At 43.9% G+C, this 20,853-nt stretch overlaps 1 protein-coding gene across 7 annotated transcripts in view; it reads left to right on the top strand.

The window, feature by feature from the left end:
• Positions 1 to 20,853, top strand: part of ATP13A4 (ATPase 13A4) — a 160,196-nt gene that overhangs the window by 30,064 nt on the left and 109,279 nt on the right. For 4 of the 7 annotated variants that reach the window (XR_014824548.1, XR_014824549.1, XM_084990722.1 and 1 more), the window contains one exon: positions 13,236 to 13,409. The exons of the other annotated variants lie outside the window; for them this stretch is intronic. Coding sequence is in view for 2 of the 4 variants with exons in the window: in XM_084990722.1 (XP_084846848.1) it covers positions 13,236 to 13,409 (174 nt within the window). In the remaining 2 variants the exon portion in view is untranslated. The remainder of the gene's footprint in view (positions 1 to 13,235; positions 13,410 to 20,853) is intronic. 7 annotated transcript variants of the gene reach the window in all.

Below are 20,853 nucleotides of genomic sequence, written 5' to 3'. Positions count from 1 at the left end.
TCAATCATTTGAGAGTGTGAAGCCTTTCAAAAACTGTCAAATAAATGTGCAAAAATATATACAACCATTTAATTATAAATTGAAACCCACAGGGTCATTGCCTGAGTCAGGTGATAGATCACTGCTGGTATTCAAGATGTTTTCCTGGAGCCCTCCTCAACTATAACTCATCTCTGTTGCCCCAAGCTGATGTAGAAGTAGCCTCTTACCTGACTTCCTTAATTATCATTTTCCTGCCTTTAAAAAATATTTTTTCTAACCATGGATGCATTCCATAGCAATATATTTGAACTTAGTATGCTCGAAATCATAGTGATTATATTCTTTTGTGTTTTGCTTCTTCTGCTTATTTGTGAGCTGTATCCACATTGCTGCATAAAATGATGGTTTATCCATTTTCATTATTTGTGTCAGAATATATCATTGTAAGATGACACTTCAAAGAAGTCAGTTTCATTGTTGATGGGCATTGTTTTGGGTGGTTTCAAGACTTGCCTTTTTCTTATTTGTGCCTCCTGGTCCACATGCACACACATTTCTGTAGAGAAGGTTCTTGGTGGAATTGCTGGATCACACCATGTGCATACTTTTAACCTTGCTCTAGAATGCCCAGCTCCTTTCCAAAGTGGTTTTTAACAACTTATCTCTCACCAGCAATGTTAAAAAAGGGCTCTTCGTTCTAAAAAAGGATAACCACTATTGTTCAAGGAAAGCTTTCCACCTGTTGCCACTATATGGAAAAGATTTCTGCCCATCTCAACAAGAGAGCTTGGTAATAAATACAGTAGTTTTCAAAATCATTTTTAGTTACACAAGCCCTTGTTTATGCATAAACTTGGACTGGAAGAGTGATATATTTATACTGATTTTATGTTGTTTGGACAGAGAGAAATGGAGTTCTGGCTGGGAGAGACATGTTTGTGTGTGCGTGTGTGGTGAGTAGGTGGGGGACACAGGGCACCACCTTCTGGGCTTTAGCCCAGTGTCTGGCACATGGTGTAATAATGAGTAAGGTTGTCTGGAAATGAAACAGGCTCTCCCAAGACGTAGAGTTTGGGTCACCAGAGGTGTGGGAGCTTCCTCGTGTGAAAGAAATGCCAGTTCAGATCATCTCTGACCCTTCCCTCTCTCAGAGTTGAGATAATCTACTTCTCCCTCTTTCATTTTCGAAAATCCTATGGTAAATAACACATCATAATACCTGGGGGATAGAGACAAATAAAAAATCCTTGCGGATACAATCTATTGTCAAGATAAATTCTCCATTGATCCAAGAGCGGAAGTCTGACTTTGGAAGGAGATTGTTAGTTTCCCTATGATCTCTCTCTCTCTCTCTCTCTCTCTGTGCCCTTGTTAGCTAAGTCTCCTAAAAGCTTAGATTTCTTCTCTGGAAAATAATGTTTGACTGGGTGTTTGCTAAGATTCTCACATGCTAATGTTGGTAAACATTTTTGGCCTCTCTGCTTTACCAGTCTAGTAACATTTAACAATGAAATGGGAGCCATTTGTTCACTCAGAAAAATATTAGTGGGCCTATTATGTTCCCAGAACTATTCTACTATGTGCCAGGGATCCAGCAATGAACACAGACCGCAGCTCTATGCTTGTGAAACTTACATCCTAGGAACAGATCATTTAAAAAAAATGAGAAAAATACCCAATAAAGACAGGGCTCGCAGAGATTTAAAAAGGATGTTAGGAAGAGAATGACTGTGATCAGGGAAGCTAAGATCTGAGTGATAAGCAAGGGGCAGCCATGTCCGGGTGTCCCTGGGGGTGTATCATTCAACCTCAAGTCTGATGGCCCTCATGATAAGAACAATTTCTCCTTGAAGAGCGCTTTCTCCACTGTTGTTCCATTTCATTGTTGAGAATAGTTTTCTGAGGTAGGCATTCATATTACTTTTTAGGTGGGTTAGTTATGTCCAGATAATAAAGTTAGCAAGTGGCAGAAGCAGGTCTGGAACCCAGTGTCTGTTACATGTGGCATTTCCCCCCGCTCTGCCCTGTTTGGGACCTTTCTCCTGGGCCTTGGGGAGGCTGCCAAGACAGGAAGGTGTCCCAGGTACTGATCTATCCGAACTCTACCTGCCTTAGACTCCTCAGACATCCCTGGCAAGAGAAGGCTTCCTTGCAGCATCACACAGGAACCTAGAAAATGCCTCTTACCCAAGGTGACCAGTCCAGAAGATTAAGATGTTGCCTGCCAAAACCACCACCAGTCAAGTTGCTGGGTGGAGTCCCTCCTGCTTATTTCCTTTCCCTCTGCAGTTTGAAGCTTGTGAAAACCTGTTTAAGGGGAGCCTAAGAACTTGTCTGGCCGGTGCATCCATTAGCTCAGATGTGAACAATCAGCAAGTTCAAGTACTATCCCCCGTGACACCTGCCAGGTGAGACTATCAGAGAGAGGGGGCAGGAACATCTTCATGAGAGGCGGCCTTCTTGGTGGAAAGAGTTTTGTCTGTTACCTACCAGCTGGGTGACTCTGGGGAGCCTTCCTTAAGCTCCTTGAAAAAGGAGCATTCAAACCGTAGGCTTATATCCCTCAGGAATGTCGAAGCAGAAGTCCGAAAGGAAACACGAACAGATAGAATTCTCACCCACTGTTGATATTACCTTCCTTGTAGGTTTGTGAGGATTAGAGCAGAATATGGAAAAATCCATATATGGGGTGACTGGGGCATGATAAGACGTTGTTGTTCACACAAACTCTGTGTTTTCATGAGCTTCAGCCAGGTTTGGGTAGACATGTAGCCACAGGGTGTGGGACACGCTGTCCGGAGGGACAGGCGACTTTTTCTGCCAGCCAACTGGTGTGACAAGGAGGAGTTTCCACAACCCAGACTGACAGACCTCTGGGTGGCAGAGGAGAAAGTCTGAGTAGATCAAAGGACACTGACGCTCCCAGTCTATCTGTTCTTCCTGCTTCCATAACCAGAAAGCTGCCCAGAGAGAATGGCCATAGGCAGAGGCCTCTGTCCCTGAGTTCACCCAAGGACCCCTGCTTTAAGGAAGCTGTGAGAGGTCTGCTTGCTGCTTGTGGAATGTAGGTGCAGCTTTTGTTTGTTCCTGTCCTTTTTTTTTCCCCCCTGTTGTCTTTTTTAGGGCAGCACCCATGGGGTATTCCCAGGCTAGGGGTTGAATTGGAGCCATCGCTGCCAGCTTGCACCTTAGCCACAGCCACACCGGATCTGAGCCACATCCTCAACCTATGCTTCAGCTTATGGTCATGCCGGATCCTTAGCCCACTGAGCGAGGCCAGAGTCCAAACGCCTGTGCTCATGGATACTCGTCGGGTTCTTAACCCACTGAGCCACAGCAGGAATTCCAGGAGCAGCTTTTAAGGATTCAGCAAACTCTGTTTTGGTCTAGAATCCTGAAATCCCAACCAAGGATGCATTACCTCGTCATACAGGAGGGGGTTAACTGTGACACGACAGGACGCCAATCTTATGCTGACATTTTGTCCTATGTTACTTTCCATGTTTCCAGATTCTGCACCTTTGCTCAAGGCTAGTTCTTTCACTTGGAGGGCCTGTCTCCTCCCCTCCTTTCCCAAGGACTGAAGTTCTCACAAGTCTCTCCAAGTCCACCTCAAGGAACCCTTCTCCTGGCAAGCTATTCCTAATTATCATCTTGGTAGGATACCATTAGCATTTTACATTGATAGCATTTTTCTTCCTCTGTGCTTTTCACATCACACTTAGGTTTTCCGCCCCGAATCATGTTCTTTAATCCGTCACCTCTCTGTTAGCCCCTTGAGGGTGGGAAATTTATCTCGAGCATAGCCACCTTCCCTGTGGCCTTAGGCACAGTAGGCAGTTGAATCAACCTTAAGCAACGATACCTTGAAGACTTTATGCTGCGATGCAGCAACTAAATGTTTTTAGGAGGCGTGCCTTGGTTCTAGGGCCTGACCCTGTCATTCAGCTGTTTCCTATAGCAGTCATAGAGGTAATGCTGACCAGGCCACTGGAAGTCAGTGGCTAGAGAGGAGGCACCCCAAAGCCAGGAAGGGGAAGGAAGTGAAATTCCAAAGTGGGGAATGTCATTGAGTTGAGCGACATTCTAACCTTCTGCCACAGGACAGTGAATGGCAGTCAGGCCACTGGATTCCCAAGGTCCCCTCTAGGCTCAGGCTTGATACCACACAATGGGTGTCAACAATATGAATGGAAAATAAGACTTAGTGGTTAAGTGGTTATTATTGCAGAGTGTTACTTTATATACGCTAAAAATAATTTTCTTGGGAGTTCCCATTGTGGCTCAGTGGGTTAAGAATACAGCTAGTATCCATGAGGATGCAGGTTCAATCCCTGGCCTCACTCAGGATTACGGATCTGGCATTGCCATAAGCTGCAGCATAGGTTACAGATGCGGCTCAGAGCTGGCGTTGCTGGGGCTGCGGCGTAGGCCAGCAGCTGTAGCTCCGATTTGACGCCTAGCCTGGGAACTTCCAAATGCCTCGGGTACGGCCCTAAAAAGCAAAATAAACAAAACAAAACAAAAATTCTTGTAATTTCAAAGACTGGGAAATTAACACAGCTCACGCAAAGGTAGTTGTAAAGACACCTCCTTTTGGTCCAGAGCAGGAGCCTGAGAGGCAGGTGTCCCAATCAGTGTCTCTCCTCCAGGCCAGGCCCTTGGTTTGTCTCTGTTGAAGATGAGGAGTTTGGGAAGCTCAGTCTTATCCTTAACATCTTTCCAACTCCTGGGGACAGACTATAAGAAGAAAAAGAAAAAGCACTTGTTCAAGAAAACTTGCCTTAGAGATTAATTCAAGTGTAAGGTAAATGATGAGACTGGTTAATGTTTCTTAATGACCCAAGGCACAGAGCAGTATCTGGGGATTGCTTATGCCTCCTTTTTTCTTTCTTTCTTTCCTTTTTTTTTTTGGTCTTCATTTTGCCTTTTCTAGGGCTGCTCCTGTGGTACATGGAGGTTCCCAGGCTAGGGTCCAATCAGAGCCGTAGCTGCCGGCCTACGCCAGAGTCACAGCAACAAGAGTTCCCAGCTGTGTCTGCGATCTACAACACACTCACGGCAATGCCGGATCCTTAACCCACGGAGCAAGGCCAGGGATCAAGCCCACAACCTAATGGTTCCTAGTCAGATTTGTTAACCACTGAGCCACGACGGGAACTCTTCTTTCTTTTTTCTTCCTTCCTTCCTTCCTTCCTTCTTTCCTTCTTTCTTCTTTCTTTCCTTCTTTCTTCTTTCTTTCCTTCTTTCTTCTTTCTTTCTTTCTTTCTCCTTTTTTTTTTTTTAATCCCAGTGCATTGACTGAATTTTTAGAATGTCCAAAAGGAGAATACAGTTAGACTTCTTGGGATAGGACCAGGAATGTAGGGTTTATTAATTTTTATTTCCTCTCTCTCTCTCTCAATCCTTCCTTCCTTCTCCCTTCCTTATTTTCTTTCCTTCAATACAATCACTCATTTGTAATTTATTCATTCAGTGCCTACTGCGTGCACATAATGTACTAGGTGTTGGGTAAAGAGTATCAGAGGAAACAAACTTGAATGGAACCAAAATGGACAGAACTTAAAGCCTTGCAGTGGGGGCAGAAGGGAGGAAGAGTTAGAAAAGCAATATATATATATATTAATGGCTAGTTGTGAAAATGCCAGAAAAGTAGTATAAAGGTGCCTGAGAGAGAGGGGGCTTATAATTATCTAGGAGATGGGCTAAGCCCTCTCTGAGAAGGACACATTTGAAGGAGACATAAAAGGATGAGAAGCAGCCAGCCATGGGAAGATCCTGAGGCAGGAAAGGGCTGGACGAGTTAGAAGAAATGTCCTGAAGGCTGGGGCAGCGTGAGGTAGAGGTGGAGCGGCTCAGGCAGGGGCGGGAGATGGACACAGTCCTTCTGGGCAGGTGGCTTTCTCTCCTAGTTTCCTCAGTTTCCTTGTCTGCAAAGTGAGTTGCTGTGATCGCTACTGACCTTAGCGGTCATTTGGCATTAAGTTCATATCCTTGTTTACAATCAATTTCAATATCAAAATTTTCTAGTTGTCCTCTGGGTGCTGAGGATGCAATCCCAGGCTATAGGACCTAGAGACCTGCTTGGGTGGGGGAAACTCAAATGCCCACAGCAAGCACCTTGATCTTGGCACTCTTTGGGGCCAGATCAGTTTTTGGGGTAGAGGTTTGAGGGCAGCAGTCCTCTGCATTGTAGGATGTTTAGCAGCATCCCTAGCCTCTACCCATCAGATGTCCATATTGTCTCTCACCCAGTTGAGAGGGACCTGAAATGTCTCTGGTCATTGCCACATGTCCCCTGAGGGGACAGAATCACTGCTGGTTGACAACCCCTGACCTCCAGAGAGAGGTTGCAGCTCCAAAGAGCAACCCTCGTATGAGATTGAGAAACAGAAGCTGACATAGAACCACAGTGTTGGGGAAAAGACAAGGCAGGACAGAGACCATGGGAAGTAGGGAGTGTCTGCTCATTTAAAGAGGGGGCATCTCTCACTCTGGCTGATGCTTCCTTTTTTCCCCAAGGCTTCAGGTGCTCACAATTAGATAGTCCATAGTCCTTGGTTCATGACACATTCATTCTTGGTCCATGCTGATGCTGTATTCCATTAATTTAGTCATGTAATTAATTCCTTATAGTAATGTGATGAACCCCCCCAACCAAAAGCTACAATTTTGACGATTACCTACATTTAACAGTGTGGCCCCTCTTTTCTTGCCTTGCCCCAATACAAATAACCATCGTCCCATACCACATGGTCATTGTATGGTCAGGCAAATCAAGATGGCTGTTCTCTTGCTCTCTGCACATCCCCTCCTAGACCAGTGCTTGCTTCACCTACACCCTACTCACATGCCTGACGTGGCTCAAAACTTGCCCCAGGCCTCAGCTAGTGTCTGTTCTTTTTTTTTTTTTTTGGCTTTTTGCCTTTTCTTGAGCTGCTCCCACGGTATATGGAGGTTCCCAGGCTAGGGGTCTAATGGGAGCTGTAGCCACCGGCCTACGCCAGAGCCACAGCAACCAGGATCCGAGCCGCATCTGTGACCCACACCACAGCTCTGCTACCTACACCACAGCCCATGGCAACGCTGGATCCTTAAACCACTGAGCAAGGCCAGGGATCAAACCCGCAACCTCATGGTTCCTAGTCGGATTCATTAACCACTGAGCCACAACGGGAACTCCAGCTAGTGTCTGTTCTTATCAAATGGGTGGTGAGGGGTGTGCCCCTCTTCTAGTTCCCACGGTAACCAATGAGCCAACCTGACGTCAATTCCCTCTATAACTGGTACCCTCCCCTGCAGCCCCCCCTTTCCCACCCCAGGATCAAAGACAGCAGCCCTGTCCTGCCCACCGACATCTGCACACAGTGGGGTGTCACTCCTGGACTTTGCTTCAGACACGTAAGATCTGATGTTTCCATTGCTGACTCCAGGTTCTTTCTTCAGTCTAGTAGCTGGGCAAGTGCAAGGCTTCGAAGCCCAACTGTCATCATTCCCTTGCTTTCCTTTATATGTAGATTTCTTTTTTCTAAGTGTATCCTAAACATAGTTTTAAAAATTTTAGTTGGTTTTTTTTTTTTTGCAGTTAAGTTCATTTCTCTTTTTTTTAAATTATAGTTGATTTCCAGTGTTGTGTCAATTTCTGCTGTACAGAAATGTCATACATGTATATACATTCTTTTTCTCATACTATCTTCCATCAAGCTCTATCCCATGAGATTGGATATAGTTCTCTGTGCTGTACAGCAGGATCTCATTGCTCATCCATTCTAAATATAATAAGTTTGCATCTACCAACCTCAAGCTCCTCATCCATCCCACATCCTCCCCTTCATGCTGATGTAATCCTTTGTGCTGACTCTTTTCACTTACCGTTATGTAACTAAAAGTCATTCCTACTCTTGGGTGACGCTGGGAGCTGATTTGTCTACTGTAGCAGATCTTGTTGTGTGAACACACCACACTGCCTCATCCTTTCTCTCGCTGGATGGTGTTGAGTTAGTTCCTGGGCTACTTTGGACGTATATCTTGGTGCTCTCAGTTGATTCTTTCAGGGCAAGAAGGTGGGTACTGTACAGTAATGATTTCTGATTTATTTTAAAGAAAAGGTAGAAAATTTATGTTAAAATAACTGGAGGACCAAGCTGAAGTTTTAAGAAATACTTAGGGGGCCAAAAAGACACCTGTCTGCAGCCATTCTTTTTGAACCTCCAGTTTAATATTTTTGGATGAGGTCATTCAGAATGAGAATTTCTCCCCGGGATGAAGTTAAATTAACTTAGAGGACACGTAAGAAATCATTCTTTAGCACAAAAAGAGTGGCAAACAGGAAACGACTAAGGCAGACATTTGAATAGGGTGTGTGGTTAAGCTCAGCAGTGAGGGGAACTGCATTCCTTTAGCACAATGTGTTGTAGTGCACGGAAGTTGTAGCAAAGCCTTCTCTTCACGCTCGCTCAACATTTGGAAATAAGGGAAAAGAGAATATCTTTCGGGAGGTAAACTTTTAAAAAATGAATCACTTAAACTTTCAAATATTTAATGAAGCCAGTAGAGAAATGCAAAATTGTCTTAAAGAGAGTAAGTGGCTCCCAGGCCAACAGGATTTGACTGTCATTGATTGAATATGTTTAAAGAAGGCATGTCCATCAGGGTGAGAGAATTAGTCAGAGAAGATTCAGAGCCCAGTTTAAGTACTATGCTTGCACAGGGCTCCATAAGGAGGACAATCACATCTGTGGAGGTGGTGCCGATGGGAAAAGAACAAACTCTTAATACCTGCACGTGTGTTTATCTGGTCAGGGTAACTGGCAGATGCCTCTCCCTCACTCACTTGACACTGAGACTCTCTGAGAGCTGGCTAACTTGAGTTCTCTCTGTGAGAGCTGTTCTGCTGGCAGTCTCTGGGACTCGAAGGCTGAGAGCCATGCTCAGGCCTCAGTGGGCCCAGGTGGTGACATTGCCTGAGGGAACTTCTTGGAGCCACTGCTCTGCTCTTGACCCTCCCTGTATTTCCATGTTCTGCTTTTCCTGTCTTCACACTTCTAGGTGCTTACCTAGGGCCAGGCCCCAAGGTCACCAACAGAGTGTAAATTCTGCAAGATCAGTCTTGATTTAGTTTTTTTTTTTCTTTTTAGGGCCGTGGCATATGGAAGTTCCCAGGCTAGGGGTCAAATTGGAGCTGCAGCTACTGGTCTACACCACAGCCACAGCAATGCAGGATCCAAGCCGCATCGGCAACCTACACCACAGCTCACGGCAATGCCAGATCCTTAACCCACTGAGTGAGGCCAGGGATCAAACCTGCAACCTCATGGTTCCTAGTCAGATTCATTTCTGCTGCTTCATGATGGAAACTCCCAGTCTTGATTTAGTCTTATGAGCCCTCTAGGGTAGGATCTTTTCTAGACTCTGGGAACCCACTGAGTATCTATGGAGCTCTGTGTGTGGGGGTGTGTGTGAGTGTGTGTGTGAGAGAGAGAGAGAGAAGAGAGGGTATGTAGATTCTCTTGGCTGGTAATTTAGACCATTGCTTCAGAGACCACTGACTTCTTGATATAGAGGCTGTGCAAGGGAGAAGGTCTGTATATCTGGAAGTCAGACTTTAAGTCCTTAGGGGTGCAAAGGACATAGATACCCAGGGACAAAGGGAGGAGGAGAACCTGTGGGTTGGAGGGAAATAAAGAAAGGGGCAGTGTGCTATTCTGCAGTGCATGTAGACTGCCATGAGGGTAAGATTCTTTGGACATTTTCCCAACAGTTTTTTGGGGGGTGATTGACTCCTTTTGTGGGAAGAGAGGTTGGGTGGAATGCTGGGTGGCAGGGACAGTTCCTTGGAGCATTTTCAGGGACAAGGAAGGCACTCATTATGAAGGGAGAAAATTGCTATGGGGCGATAAGAAAGAGCACTGCACTCATTTTTGCAATTTCAAACCTAAGATCTATGAATAGTCCCTGCAATACAATTCAATTCAAGTCCATACAGTTCAGCTCATTTCAACAAGCAATAACTGAACATTCCCTGTCCACAATATTCCAGCTTTTCTACTGAAAATTTGGCAATGGATTATGGGTCATGAGCTACTGTTATTGTGACTTCAGGCTGAGACCAACCAAGCTCTTAGGGTAACATTCTGGTATCATGAGGGGGTGTTCATGTGGCTTTCCTGAAATACTTCTGGCCTCCGGAATACATCTGGTCTACCAGAAGTTGTTTCTGTATTTTTTAATAGCACTGCATTCAGGAGTTCCCGTCATGGCTCAGTGGTTAACGAATCTGACTAGGAACCATGAGGTTGTGGGTTCAATCCCTGGCCTTGCTCAGTGGGTTAAGGATCTGGCATTGCTGTGAGCTGTGGTGTAGGTCACAGACATGGCTCGGATCTGGCATTGCTGTGGCTGTGGTGTAGGCCAGCAACTATAGCTCCGATTGGACCCCTAGCCTGGGAACCTCCATATGCGTGGGAGCGGCCCTAGAAAAGGCAAAGAGACAAAAAAAAAAAAAAAAAAAAGAAAAAGAAAAAGCACTCCATTCAGATGACAATTAATATTGTCACCTCTCTATATAACCCTTTTATTGCTCTAATCTTATTTAATCTTATCTGTTCTTGTGTGTCTTGAGTTCCCTTTAAACTAATGAGCTTCTTGAGGCTACACTGTCTCATTCCTCTCTGTGTCTAGCTCATGCCTGCTATTTGGTGGACACGTAGAAGAACATTTCTTAAATCAAACTAAAATTAAAAACAAAATGAAGAAGAGCGTTAGAGTAGAAACAGTCACCTCACATCTGCTTCCATGTGCTGCCAAGCTCTGGACTGGATGCCCATTTCTGAGTTACTTACGAACATTGTGCATTGGGAAATGTTTAATCTGCTTCAACGAAGGGAAAGATTGTGTATAGTGTGCTTGGTGAAAGACTTGTAAGTGTTCCATCCATATTAGTGGCCATCAGTGTTTCCAAATCATTAGTTGTTAATAATAACTGTTACTATAATAACTTTAAATTCCAGTTTTCTTAGCTAGAAATTAAAGGTAATAATTCCTACTCTTTTTTGCTAATGACCATGGAGACACTTTGGAAACTCCAGAGAGCTCTCATTGCGCAGCTGGTGGAAGAATGTGTGGTAACAGGGAGATGTGTGCTTATAGAACTGGCATAACTCTAGCATACTGGGGGGGAGGGGGGCTTGACTGAATGGCAAATAAGCAAGATTTTAGGAAGAATCTTTTTTAAAAAGGAGAAATTAGCTGGGTAGGGAGGGTGGGTAGAAATGGGTCTGTTCCAAAGGGTAGGAACATAGGAAAAGCACATGAGAAAAGATGGTGAGAAGGACCCAAGACTGGTCTAGAAGTTAGGATTGGGCCCCTGCCCGATAGATACGGGACCAACAAAGCATTGCTTCCGGGGTGTCGAGGGAGCAACAGGTTGGGTGTAAGACAGAAGGGTATTTGTGTCAAGATAGACATCCTACTTTATAAGGTCAGTCAAGAGCTTTTTTCTTTTCTTTTTTTTCCCCCGAGCATTTTATCAAAGGCATGCCTGATGCGGACACTGCTGAAGGAAGCCATTCAGCACCTGCATGCCCTGCTCATAAGAGGAAGAAACCTAATAATTACACGTGGAAAGCAGCTTTCAGTCAAGGATCACAGAAACTCTTATGATAATATAGTTTTATCAAGTGGGATAGAGAAGTAGGTGGATTTAAAGCTGCCTGTTCCAGATCCCTTGTTATCCTAACAGGCAATTCTAACAAAATAGAATTATTGACCCTAAGATCTAAATGCCAATAAACCCAGGCTAGAATTTCAGGTCTACGCTGGGAGAAATGGTAAAATAGTAGCAGCAGCAGCAGTAAATGCTTACATAGCACTTACACATAGTAACTTATTTAAACTTCACAATAATTTTATCACCACCCCCATGTAATGGATGACAAACTGAGGAATAATGACCATGTTCAAGGTCATACCCAGTAAGGTCACACTTAGTTCAAAAACTGGACTTTGAACCCAATGCGTCTTGGTCCAGAGAGTGTGCTTTTAACCCAGACATGCTCCTTCTTCTCAACTGTAGCCATTATTAAAGTATACCTATGGCTTTGTGGGATGTGGCTAAGGCCATAAACATGAGGGGTGGTTTTCCCTTCTCTCCCAGGCTTTACTTGAAAGGAAAAAGTTTGCCCACATTATAGATTTATTCGACGGCAGTCTCTTACCTTGTTCATATCTGTATCCTCCAGGGTCTCATAGCCCCTCATGCACCTAGCAGCTGCTCAGTAAGCATGAATTGAAATAAGCCAAGTAGTCTCTATGGTTTCCCCCTTGACATAACATTCTTCTTGGTTACTAAACGAGAGAGGAGGGTGCAAATGCATAGCTCTGTCTACCCCATGCCCCCAAAGGCAGGCTGGAATTCAGCTGTTGATCCTTTGGTGGTCAAACACCTTCACCAAATTCTGACTCCAAACTCAAGGTCCATGCGGCCGCTGGCCCCAGCCAAGGGAATCATTGCTGCTGTCACCTAGCCCTCGGTCATGTGGCTGATGGTCACATCTGTGAAGGCTGTGGATCAAGCTCAAGTTCTGAAGGCTGATGGATCTGGGCTTGAATCTTTTTTCTTTTTAGGGGGGCACCTGCGGCATATGGAAATTCCCAGGCTAGAGGTTGAATCAGAGCGGCAGCTGCCAGCCACAGTGACACCAGATCTGAGCCATGGCTATGAACTGTGCTGCAGCTTGTGGCCCTGCTGAGCAAGGCCAGGGATTGAACTCGCATCCTCATAGAGTCAGTGTTGGGTTCTTAACTCTCTGAGCCACAGTGGGAACTTGAATCTTGGCAGCAGAATGTGCCAGCTGTGTGGACTTGGATAAGTCATTACATTCAGCCTTTCTGAGCTTAAGCCTTATCATTTATGAAGTGAGAATAATAGCATCATAATCAGGAGATGCTGGAGGGACTGACACAAAATAACATATCATATAGTATAGTGTTTGGCACAGTGTAGCCCCTAGCCACATGCTGAAATTGTAGCAACTGGCTTTCCCTGCTTGCTCACAACTTCTTGGAGGCCTGGGATCCCATCTCATGAAGGATCTTGGCCAGGGGTTCTTCTCCACTTTCTCAACCCTTCAGCCTCCTCAGCTTCTTCACTCTCTGCCCCTCTTCCCCACCAGTTACATCGCCCCAATTCCAATTTGTTCATGGTTGTTTCTTGTGCTTAACCAATGTTCGGGGTCATTTTGATTCTGCCCCAGGAGATATTTGGCTACCGGACTCAAAGCTGCCGGAAAACCCTCTGCCTTGCTGGATACGTCTTCTCCTTTGGTATCCTCCCCTTGGTGTTTTACTGGAGACCTGCTTGGCACGTGTGGGCAAATTGCATCCCGTGTTCCTTGCAAGAGGCAGACGTCGTGTTGCTGAGGACAACAGTAAGTGTGTACCTGCTGATGTACCTGGCGGCCCTTTTTCCTGGACCTCTTATTATGGGATGGTTGTGGGGAGATGAGTACAAGGCAGGTGTCAGCTGGACGGTCCAGCCTCGGGCTCCATCACAGCCCTACTTTTATTTACCAAGAATTCAATACCTTGTATTTGATGGAATTTCATGAGAAGACCTGTTTCAAAGGTTGTTCTTTTTGTTTGTTTGTTTTGACACTTTTTAAAAAAAGTTTTGTTGAAGTATATTTATGCTGTTGTGATCATTTCTGCTGAACCACAAAATGACTCAGTTGTACGTGTATGCACATCCATTCTTTTTCAGATTCTTTCCCCATGTAGACCATCACAAATTATTGGGTAACATTCCCTGTGCTATAGAACAGGTCCCCCCTGGCCAATCATTCCATCCACCACCGTGTGCAATTGTGATTTTAGTGAACCCTGGAATAAGGAATAACTGTATTAATAGCTAAAAGTAATAGGTAGTGTGAAGTAGTTAAGTCAAGCTACAGGCTACAATGTTTACACTCTTCCTTCCCCCTCCCCCCAGGCTGACATACCCATGCCTACCTCGCCTCCACCACTGGAGCATCCCTGGAGGATGTTGTCTTCCCCTGCTTCTCCAAGAGAGCTACGGTTATTGATAGGAGTGCGTTGCATCCTGCAGTTATGCTAGGGTTAAAAAAAAACTGTAGCCGTCTTGTCCTTGAGGTCATGCTTCTTTCTGCCAATACAAGGTCCTGGTATTAGCCAAGGTTCCCTTTATTGGCTCTGGCACTCATCACACTTAGGCAATGTTTGTTGTTCCTGCCGGACTGTCAGCTCCACAAAAGGAGGGGCTCTCTCTAACTTGCTATTTGCTGCATCCCTAGCTCCAGAGTGATGGGGAGTCCAGACATATGTGGTGGCTGACAGGCTGGAGTGGATATTCCTCTTGATGGAAGTCAAAGTACAGTCTCACAGTGGACCCTTTTCTGGCTGACTTTTACTGACTCTGTCTAACAATGCATCAGCCTAAATGACCCTGTATGACAACCAGATTCTTGATAAATCAAATTCTGCCAGGCTGTAAGCTTCTTTTTATACATAACACTATCTCCAGAGAAACATTCCATTTATTTCAGAGAGAAGTCATAACTGGCCAAAAAAAAAAAAAAAAAAAGCCTCTATATTTCAATCTAACAGAGATGGGGCTAGCCCTCCATGGCACTGGGAATTGGACGAAGTTTTTCTTTGTTGACCTGCTTCACTGGGGTCAGTCTCATCCCTCATTTCTGGATCCTGGTCATTTCAACACCCACCTGCTGTAGGTCCCAGCTTAGCTGACATGTGAACCACGATACAGATGACAGCTGAGGGAGCTCCTCCCAAGGTCCACTATAATTTCACTCGAATAGTCTTCAAGTTTCTAAGAAGGTAAGATGATAGTGGGGAAAGAGCAGTCATATTGATGGAGTTGGGCTGGGAGCCCTGCTCCACTGCTGCCTCAAATCATTCTTCACAAGAATATTCATGAGAGGAGTGTCTGGCACTCAGGGAGGAAGACTTCAACATTTGATGGGGGAGGAAGTGGGGCCTGGAGTGGCCACACGATTTACCCCCACTCCTTGGTGAGTGAAAGCCTAACCAGGACTACGTCCTATATATCCTGGCTCCTGGTTCAAGGCTGTTCCCCTGCAACTGCACTTAGACCAGTGCTTCCCATACTTCAACCAGCATCAGAATCATCAAGTGGGCTTATTAACCAATTGCTGGGCCACACCCCCAGAGTTTCTAACTTGTAAGATTTGAATTAGGGCTCAAGAATTTGCATTTTTTTTTTTTTTTCTTTTTAGGGCCATCCCACAGCCTATGGTGGTTCCCAGGCTAGGGATTGAATAGGAGCTGCAGCTGCCAGCCTACACCGCAGCCACAGCAATATGGGATCTGAGCCGCATCTGCGACCATCACCACAGCTCACAGCAATGCTGGATCTTTAACTCACTGAGTGTGGCCACAGATTGAACCTGCATCCTTTTGGATACTTGTTGGGTTTCCACTGGGCCGCAGTGGAAACTCCAGAATTTACGTTTTTTTTTTTTTTTTTTTGGTCTTTTTTGGCATTTCTTGGGCTGCTCCTGTGGCATATGGAGGTTTCCAGGCTAGGGGTCGAATCGGAGCTGTAGCCACTGGCCTATGCCAGAGCCACAGCAATGCGAGATCCTAACTGAGTCTGCACACTACACCACAGATCACAGCAACGCTGGATCCTTAACCCACTGAGCAAGGCCAGGGATCGAACCCACAACCTCATGGTTCCTAGTCGGATTCGTTAACCACTGCGCCACAATGGCAACTCCGAATTTACATTTTTAACATGTTCTCAGATGATGTTAATACCTCTGGTAAGGGACCATACTTTGAGCAATACTGCTATAGGTAGTCCTCACTCCTATTTATGAACCTATTTGGTCCTTGGGAGAGAAATAGAAGCCTGGACTTTTGCGTTATGGCTCAGTCTGTATATATGTGTATGCTCTCAAGGGGAATGATCCATACTTAGCAAAATGTTATAAATGGTCTCGCTGAATACAGCTGGAGTGTCTTGCTGGAGCAGAGGTAGAAAGTGGTTTGCTTTCTGGGGTCAGGGTGGGGACCTAAGAACTTATGGAAGACCATGATAACAGGTCAACCCCCGCCATGTGAACTTAAGGACCTATGAGATTCTTATTTTTTGGTATGAAAGGAGGATTTGGAAAAATACTTCTCTCTACCCTGCAGGGGCTTTCATTTCCCCCAACTCAGGGGGCAATGCTTTTGTTGCAGTGGAAACAACCTCTGAAACAGAAAAGCTTTCAGAATGTATCCACAGACTCTTTCAATCTGAACATCTGGTTGGCTGAGCTATAAGCTCCAGGGTTGCCAGCTGAGTCAAGGCACAGGCAGAAAAAAGAGGAAATGAGCAGGGAGATATCAAGGGAAGTGAACAAAATGAAAGAAATGGAGAGAAGAGTAGGTAAAAGGGAAATGAAGAGGGAGAAAAGAGAAAGATCTAATAAGATACAAAGTATTATATATAAGATATAAACTATATAAACTAAGATGATAACCAACAAGCGTATATTGTACAGCACAGGGGATTGTAGCCATTATTTTGTAATAACTTTAAATGGAGCAAAATCTATAAAAATACCAAATCACTATGCTGTACATTTGAAACTAATGTAATATAGTAAATCAGCTATACCTCAATTTAAAAAAAAATTAAAATTTACAAAGAAAGATCCGGTAAGAGTGAAAGAAGTAAGAAAGTGGCAGCCAACAGGGAAATGGTGTATTTTGGGATTTGGGGACATAAGTCCAGATGTGTGACAAATTAGGTTTGTTTCTTGACCTTTTATGACCTCAGTTTCTCTACTTATAAAACGGGCTTAGTAAGAGTATTTGTTCTTTCTTGGGTTGATGTGAGGATGCAGCAATTACACGTGTAAAAGTCAGTTACAAGGAGTCTTGTGGTACAGTGGGTTAAGGATCCCATGTTGTCACTGCAGTGGCTCTGGTCATTGCTCTGGGTCGGGGTCATTCCCTGTCCTGGGGAACTTCCACATGCCCTGGCTGTGGCCAAAAAAAGAGCCAGTTATAATCTTTAAAGTGCATTCCCGGAGTTCCCGTCGTGGCGCAGTGGTTAACGAATCTGACTAGGAACCATGAGGTTGCGGGTTCGATCCCTGCCCTTGCTCAGTGTGTTGACGATCCGGCGTTGCCGTGAGCTGTGCTGTAGGTCACAAATGCGGCTCGGATCCCGCGTTGCTGTGGCTCTGGCGTAGGCTGGTGGCTACAGCTCCGATTCGACCCCTAGCCTGGGAACCTCCATGTGCTGCAGGAGAGGCCCAAGAAATGGCAAAAAGACCAAAAAAAAAAAAAAAATGCATTCCTGATGGTCCTTGTGATTGTGTGTATATGTGCATGCATGTGTTGCTGCTCACACCAACTCCACAAGTTTGCTGCACAAAAGGGCCTGCTATAGCCTAGATGTAGCGCTATGTGATGGCTCTGCTTATCTGGATGCTGCCCTTCCCTTACTAGCCAGGGGGCCTGGCCTTTCCTTCTAGGACAGGAGCCTTGGGAAGAGTACCCTGCAATTGGAGATCCCCAATACTCATCCGTAATCCATCAGGTCACCTCCCCTCATTGCACACGGTCAGCTTTGCAACTGGACACCTAGTGGAAAGATTCAAAAAGACATTAGTGCCTTAGAGAGCTGTGTTCCATCACCCTGCCTCTCTCCTTGCCTCTTTGAAAGTCTATTAAGACCTTTTCCCATTTCACTGCCCTCTACAACTAATCAGAGCCGTTGAAATCAGCTCCAACCTTGCCTTTTTCATCTTGATTTCAACCTTAATTTTTAATTACCTGCTCTTTTGCATCATTTTAAATGGATTTGCTGTGCCAGAGACTCTCCAAATAAATGAGGTGCTAAATTAGTCTTTATGTAATTAGACAAGAACTCAATTATTTCAAACACTTTTACTATGTGAGCCTTAGATAAAAATGAGCTTTGGGAACCATGAGTTTAAGTTAGGTTATTTGCATTAAAGTGACACCTTAAGAAAGACGTTATTTGAATTATAATCGCTGGACAAGAGAAAGATTTTCCCAGTAAGGAAGACTGGATGACTCCTCCTGAAAATGTGTTGTATATCTGTTGTTCATGTTATTAAAAAATCAGTAAGTACTTGGCATTTATCATCAATCTCACACTGGTAAGATTACAGATCATTATTACAGATACTGATTAGGTAGTTATTTTTTAACATTTAAAAAAAAAAGTAACGTGATATACTGACTGAAAGTCTTTTGCATCTAGATTATTTTCTGCTCTCCTTCTCTTATTAAGTGCCTCTAAAAGTAAGATTTTTCCAAAAGATAAGAATAATTACATTTTTATTTTATAATTTTAAAAGTGGAATTTTATTCATTATTTAGTCGACTTCTGAATTTTAACCAATATCGGTAGAAAGGTCACATTTCTATGCAAATAAGGTGAATTACATCCATTGGTGTTTTGAATTCAGATGCTCCTGATGATTTCCATAGTTTTCATCTTTACAATAATTACAAATACAATTTTTCCTTCACTGTCACTGCATGTCATACATTGGCAAAGATTCACGATGTGCCAAGGAGAACTTGGTGATGATTGGCTATTTGGCCTGACTCCAGGTCTTTCAGTCCAGTGTTTTAAAACTGTCTTTCCTTCGGTTTCTCCTAAAGATAGTGATGGGGGCATTAGCTTGAAAAATTACACATCCCACCAATCAGCCATGCAAAGAACACACAGAGTCCACCAGCCCACCAGGATACTCATCAGCCACCAGTGTTTGTGTTCATGTTTCCTGGAGGGCTTACTTCCTCTCCGCCTCTGCCCCTGCAACCTGGTCTTTCCAAGTCCGGGCGCCCCACATCAGCACCATTTCTAAGGGAATCAGACAGTTTGGCTATGCTTTTACTCATACAATTTCTTCTGATAGTCCCTATCTTCTTCATTCATTCCCTCATTTATTCATTCAGTGAATATTTACTGAGCACCAATCATGCACTAGACCTTGTTATTAGCACTGGGAATACAGCTATGAACAAAAGAGATGGAAATCCCTCTTCTTATAGAGTGACATTCTGGAGAGGACCCAACTCATATACACTGGCACACACTCACACATACATTCTCTATAGAGTAAATATAGAGAGAGTAGGTGTTCTATCTCTACTTATTAAAACCTACTCTTTCCTTAGCCATATTCAACCTTCTCCGTTAAATCTTTTTGATCCATTCTCTGTTCCATTTCTGGAGGGTATCCCTCACCTGCCCTTCATTCTCTCTTTGCTCTATATTTTCAACTAAACTACTATAAAGCTTTCTGCACTGTCTTCTATTAAAATGCTGTTTGCTTTACATTTTATAAAACAGCATTTCATTTATTATATTAGTTAATTGTCATAACAACTCTAAAAATTGTATTGTCTTTTCTTTTTTCTTTTTCTTTTTTTTTTTTTTTTTTTTAGCTTTTTAGGGCTGCCTCTGCAGCATATGGAGATTCCCAGGCTAGGGGTCCAATCAGAGCTACAGCTGCCAGCCTACACCACTACAGCAATGCTGGATCCCTGACCCACTGAGTGAGGCCAGGGATCAAACCTGCCTCTTCATGGATACTAATCAAATTCATTTCCTCTGCGCCACAATGGGAACTCCAGTATTATCATTTTTATTTTACAAACAAGGATACAGAGAGGACAAGTAATTTTGTAACCTAGTAAGTGTCAGCCAGGATCTTCTTCTCCCTTCCTTTCTGTCTTTTTCTCTTTCTCCTTCCTTCATAAATTTGATGAGCACAGGTTGTATTCCAGCCACAGTGCTAACTCATGGACAGGGCAGGGTGCAGGGAGTATAACAGTTAATAAAATCACTACACAAATAAATGCAAAAATCCACCTGTTACAAGTGGTACTTAGGAAAGCTTTGGGGTTATCGTAGGATTATAGACAAGTCAAGAAAACCAGGAAAGGCATTCCTGAGCATCAGAGGATGATTAGAGTTAAAAGGGAAGGAGCACATGGGGAGGGAGGTCCAGGTAAAGGGGATACTGTGGACAAGGAACTCAAATTTGTCTTCTCACTCTCTAACTCCAGAGTTTTCCCCACTATGCTACATTCCTTTTTATAGCTTTTTCTCTTCTTAGACTGTAAGATTTTCAGAGACAGTGGCCTTGTGTTTTCATTTTGAACAGCACCAAGCACATGATCTGAGCAAGTACTCAGTATTTATTTAATTCAATGAAATAAATAAATTAAATCAATAATAAAAGGTCTCATGGTTTCTACCAACACCTTATCACAAAGACACTAAGGTGAAATGTCCTGGTTGAGAAAGTAAGAGAAGGTAGTATTGTGCTTTTTTTAGGTATTCATTCCTTCTTCTGAAGCCCATTTCCCAATCCCCCATTTTAAATGAAATTTTTGTTTAGGTATCTAGCTAGAAATCCCAGAGATTCCATAGGCTGGCCTCTCAGAGATGATTTTTTTGTTAAGACAAATAGTTTAGGGCTATTATCTTTTATAACATAGGGATATTAACATGTGACTTATAGTTTGCAAAGTATTTGCATGTATGTTGTCGTGCTTCCTTCCTGGTAGAGATGAATTCTTCCCCATTGTACAAATGGAAGCATAGATAGATTTAAAGAAATGCTCGTGATCTCAAAGCTGTAAGCAGTGAAAACAAAATTTATGCTGAGTTGTTCAGGATTTCTTTCTTTCTTTTTCTTTTTTGCATGCAAACATGGATATAAATTTTGCTTTGTCATATAATTTCCATGCTTTGACCACATAAACTTGTCTTTGTCGTATAATTTCCATGTTTGACCATCACCCTCCCCGCCACCTCCACTTTTTGGAGGG

The sequence above is a fragment of the Sus scrofa genome, chromosome 13 (genome assembly GCF_054392235.1).
Source record: "Sus scrofa isolate SSC_HxYL_T2T_F1_AM1 chromosome 13, Sscrofa_HxYL_maternal_Yorkshire_Landrace_v2.0, whole genome shotgun sequence".
NCBI lineage: Eukaryota > Metazoa > Chordata > Mammalia > Artiodactyla > Suidae > Sus > Sus scrofa.
Note: the sequence above shows the minus strand (reverse complement) of the source record. Positions and strands in the feature narration are given on the sequence as shown.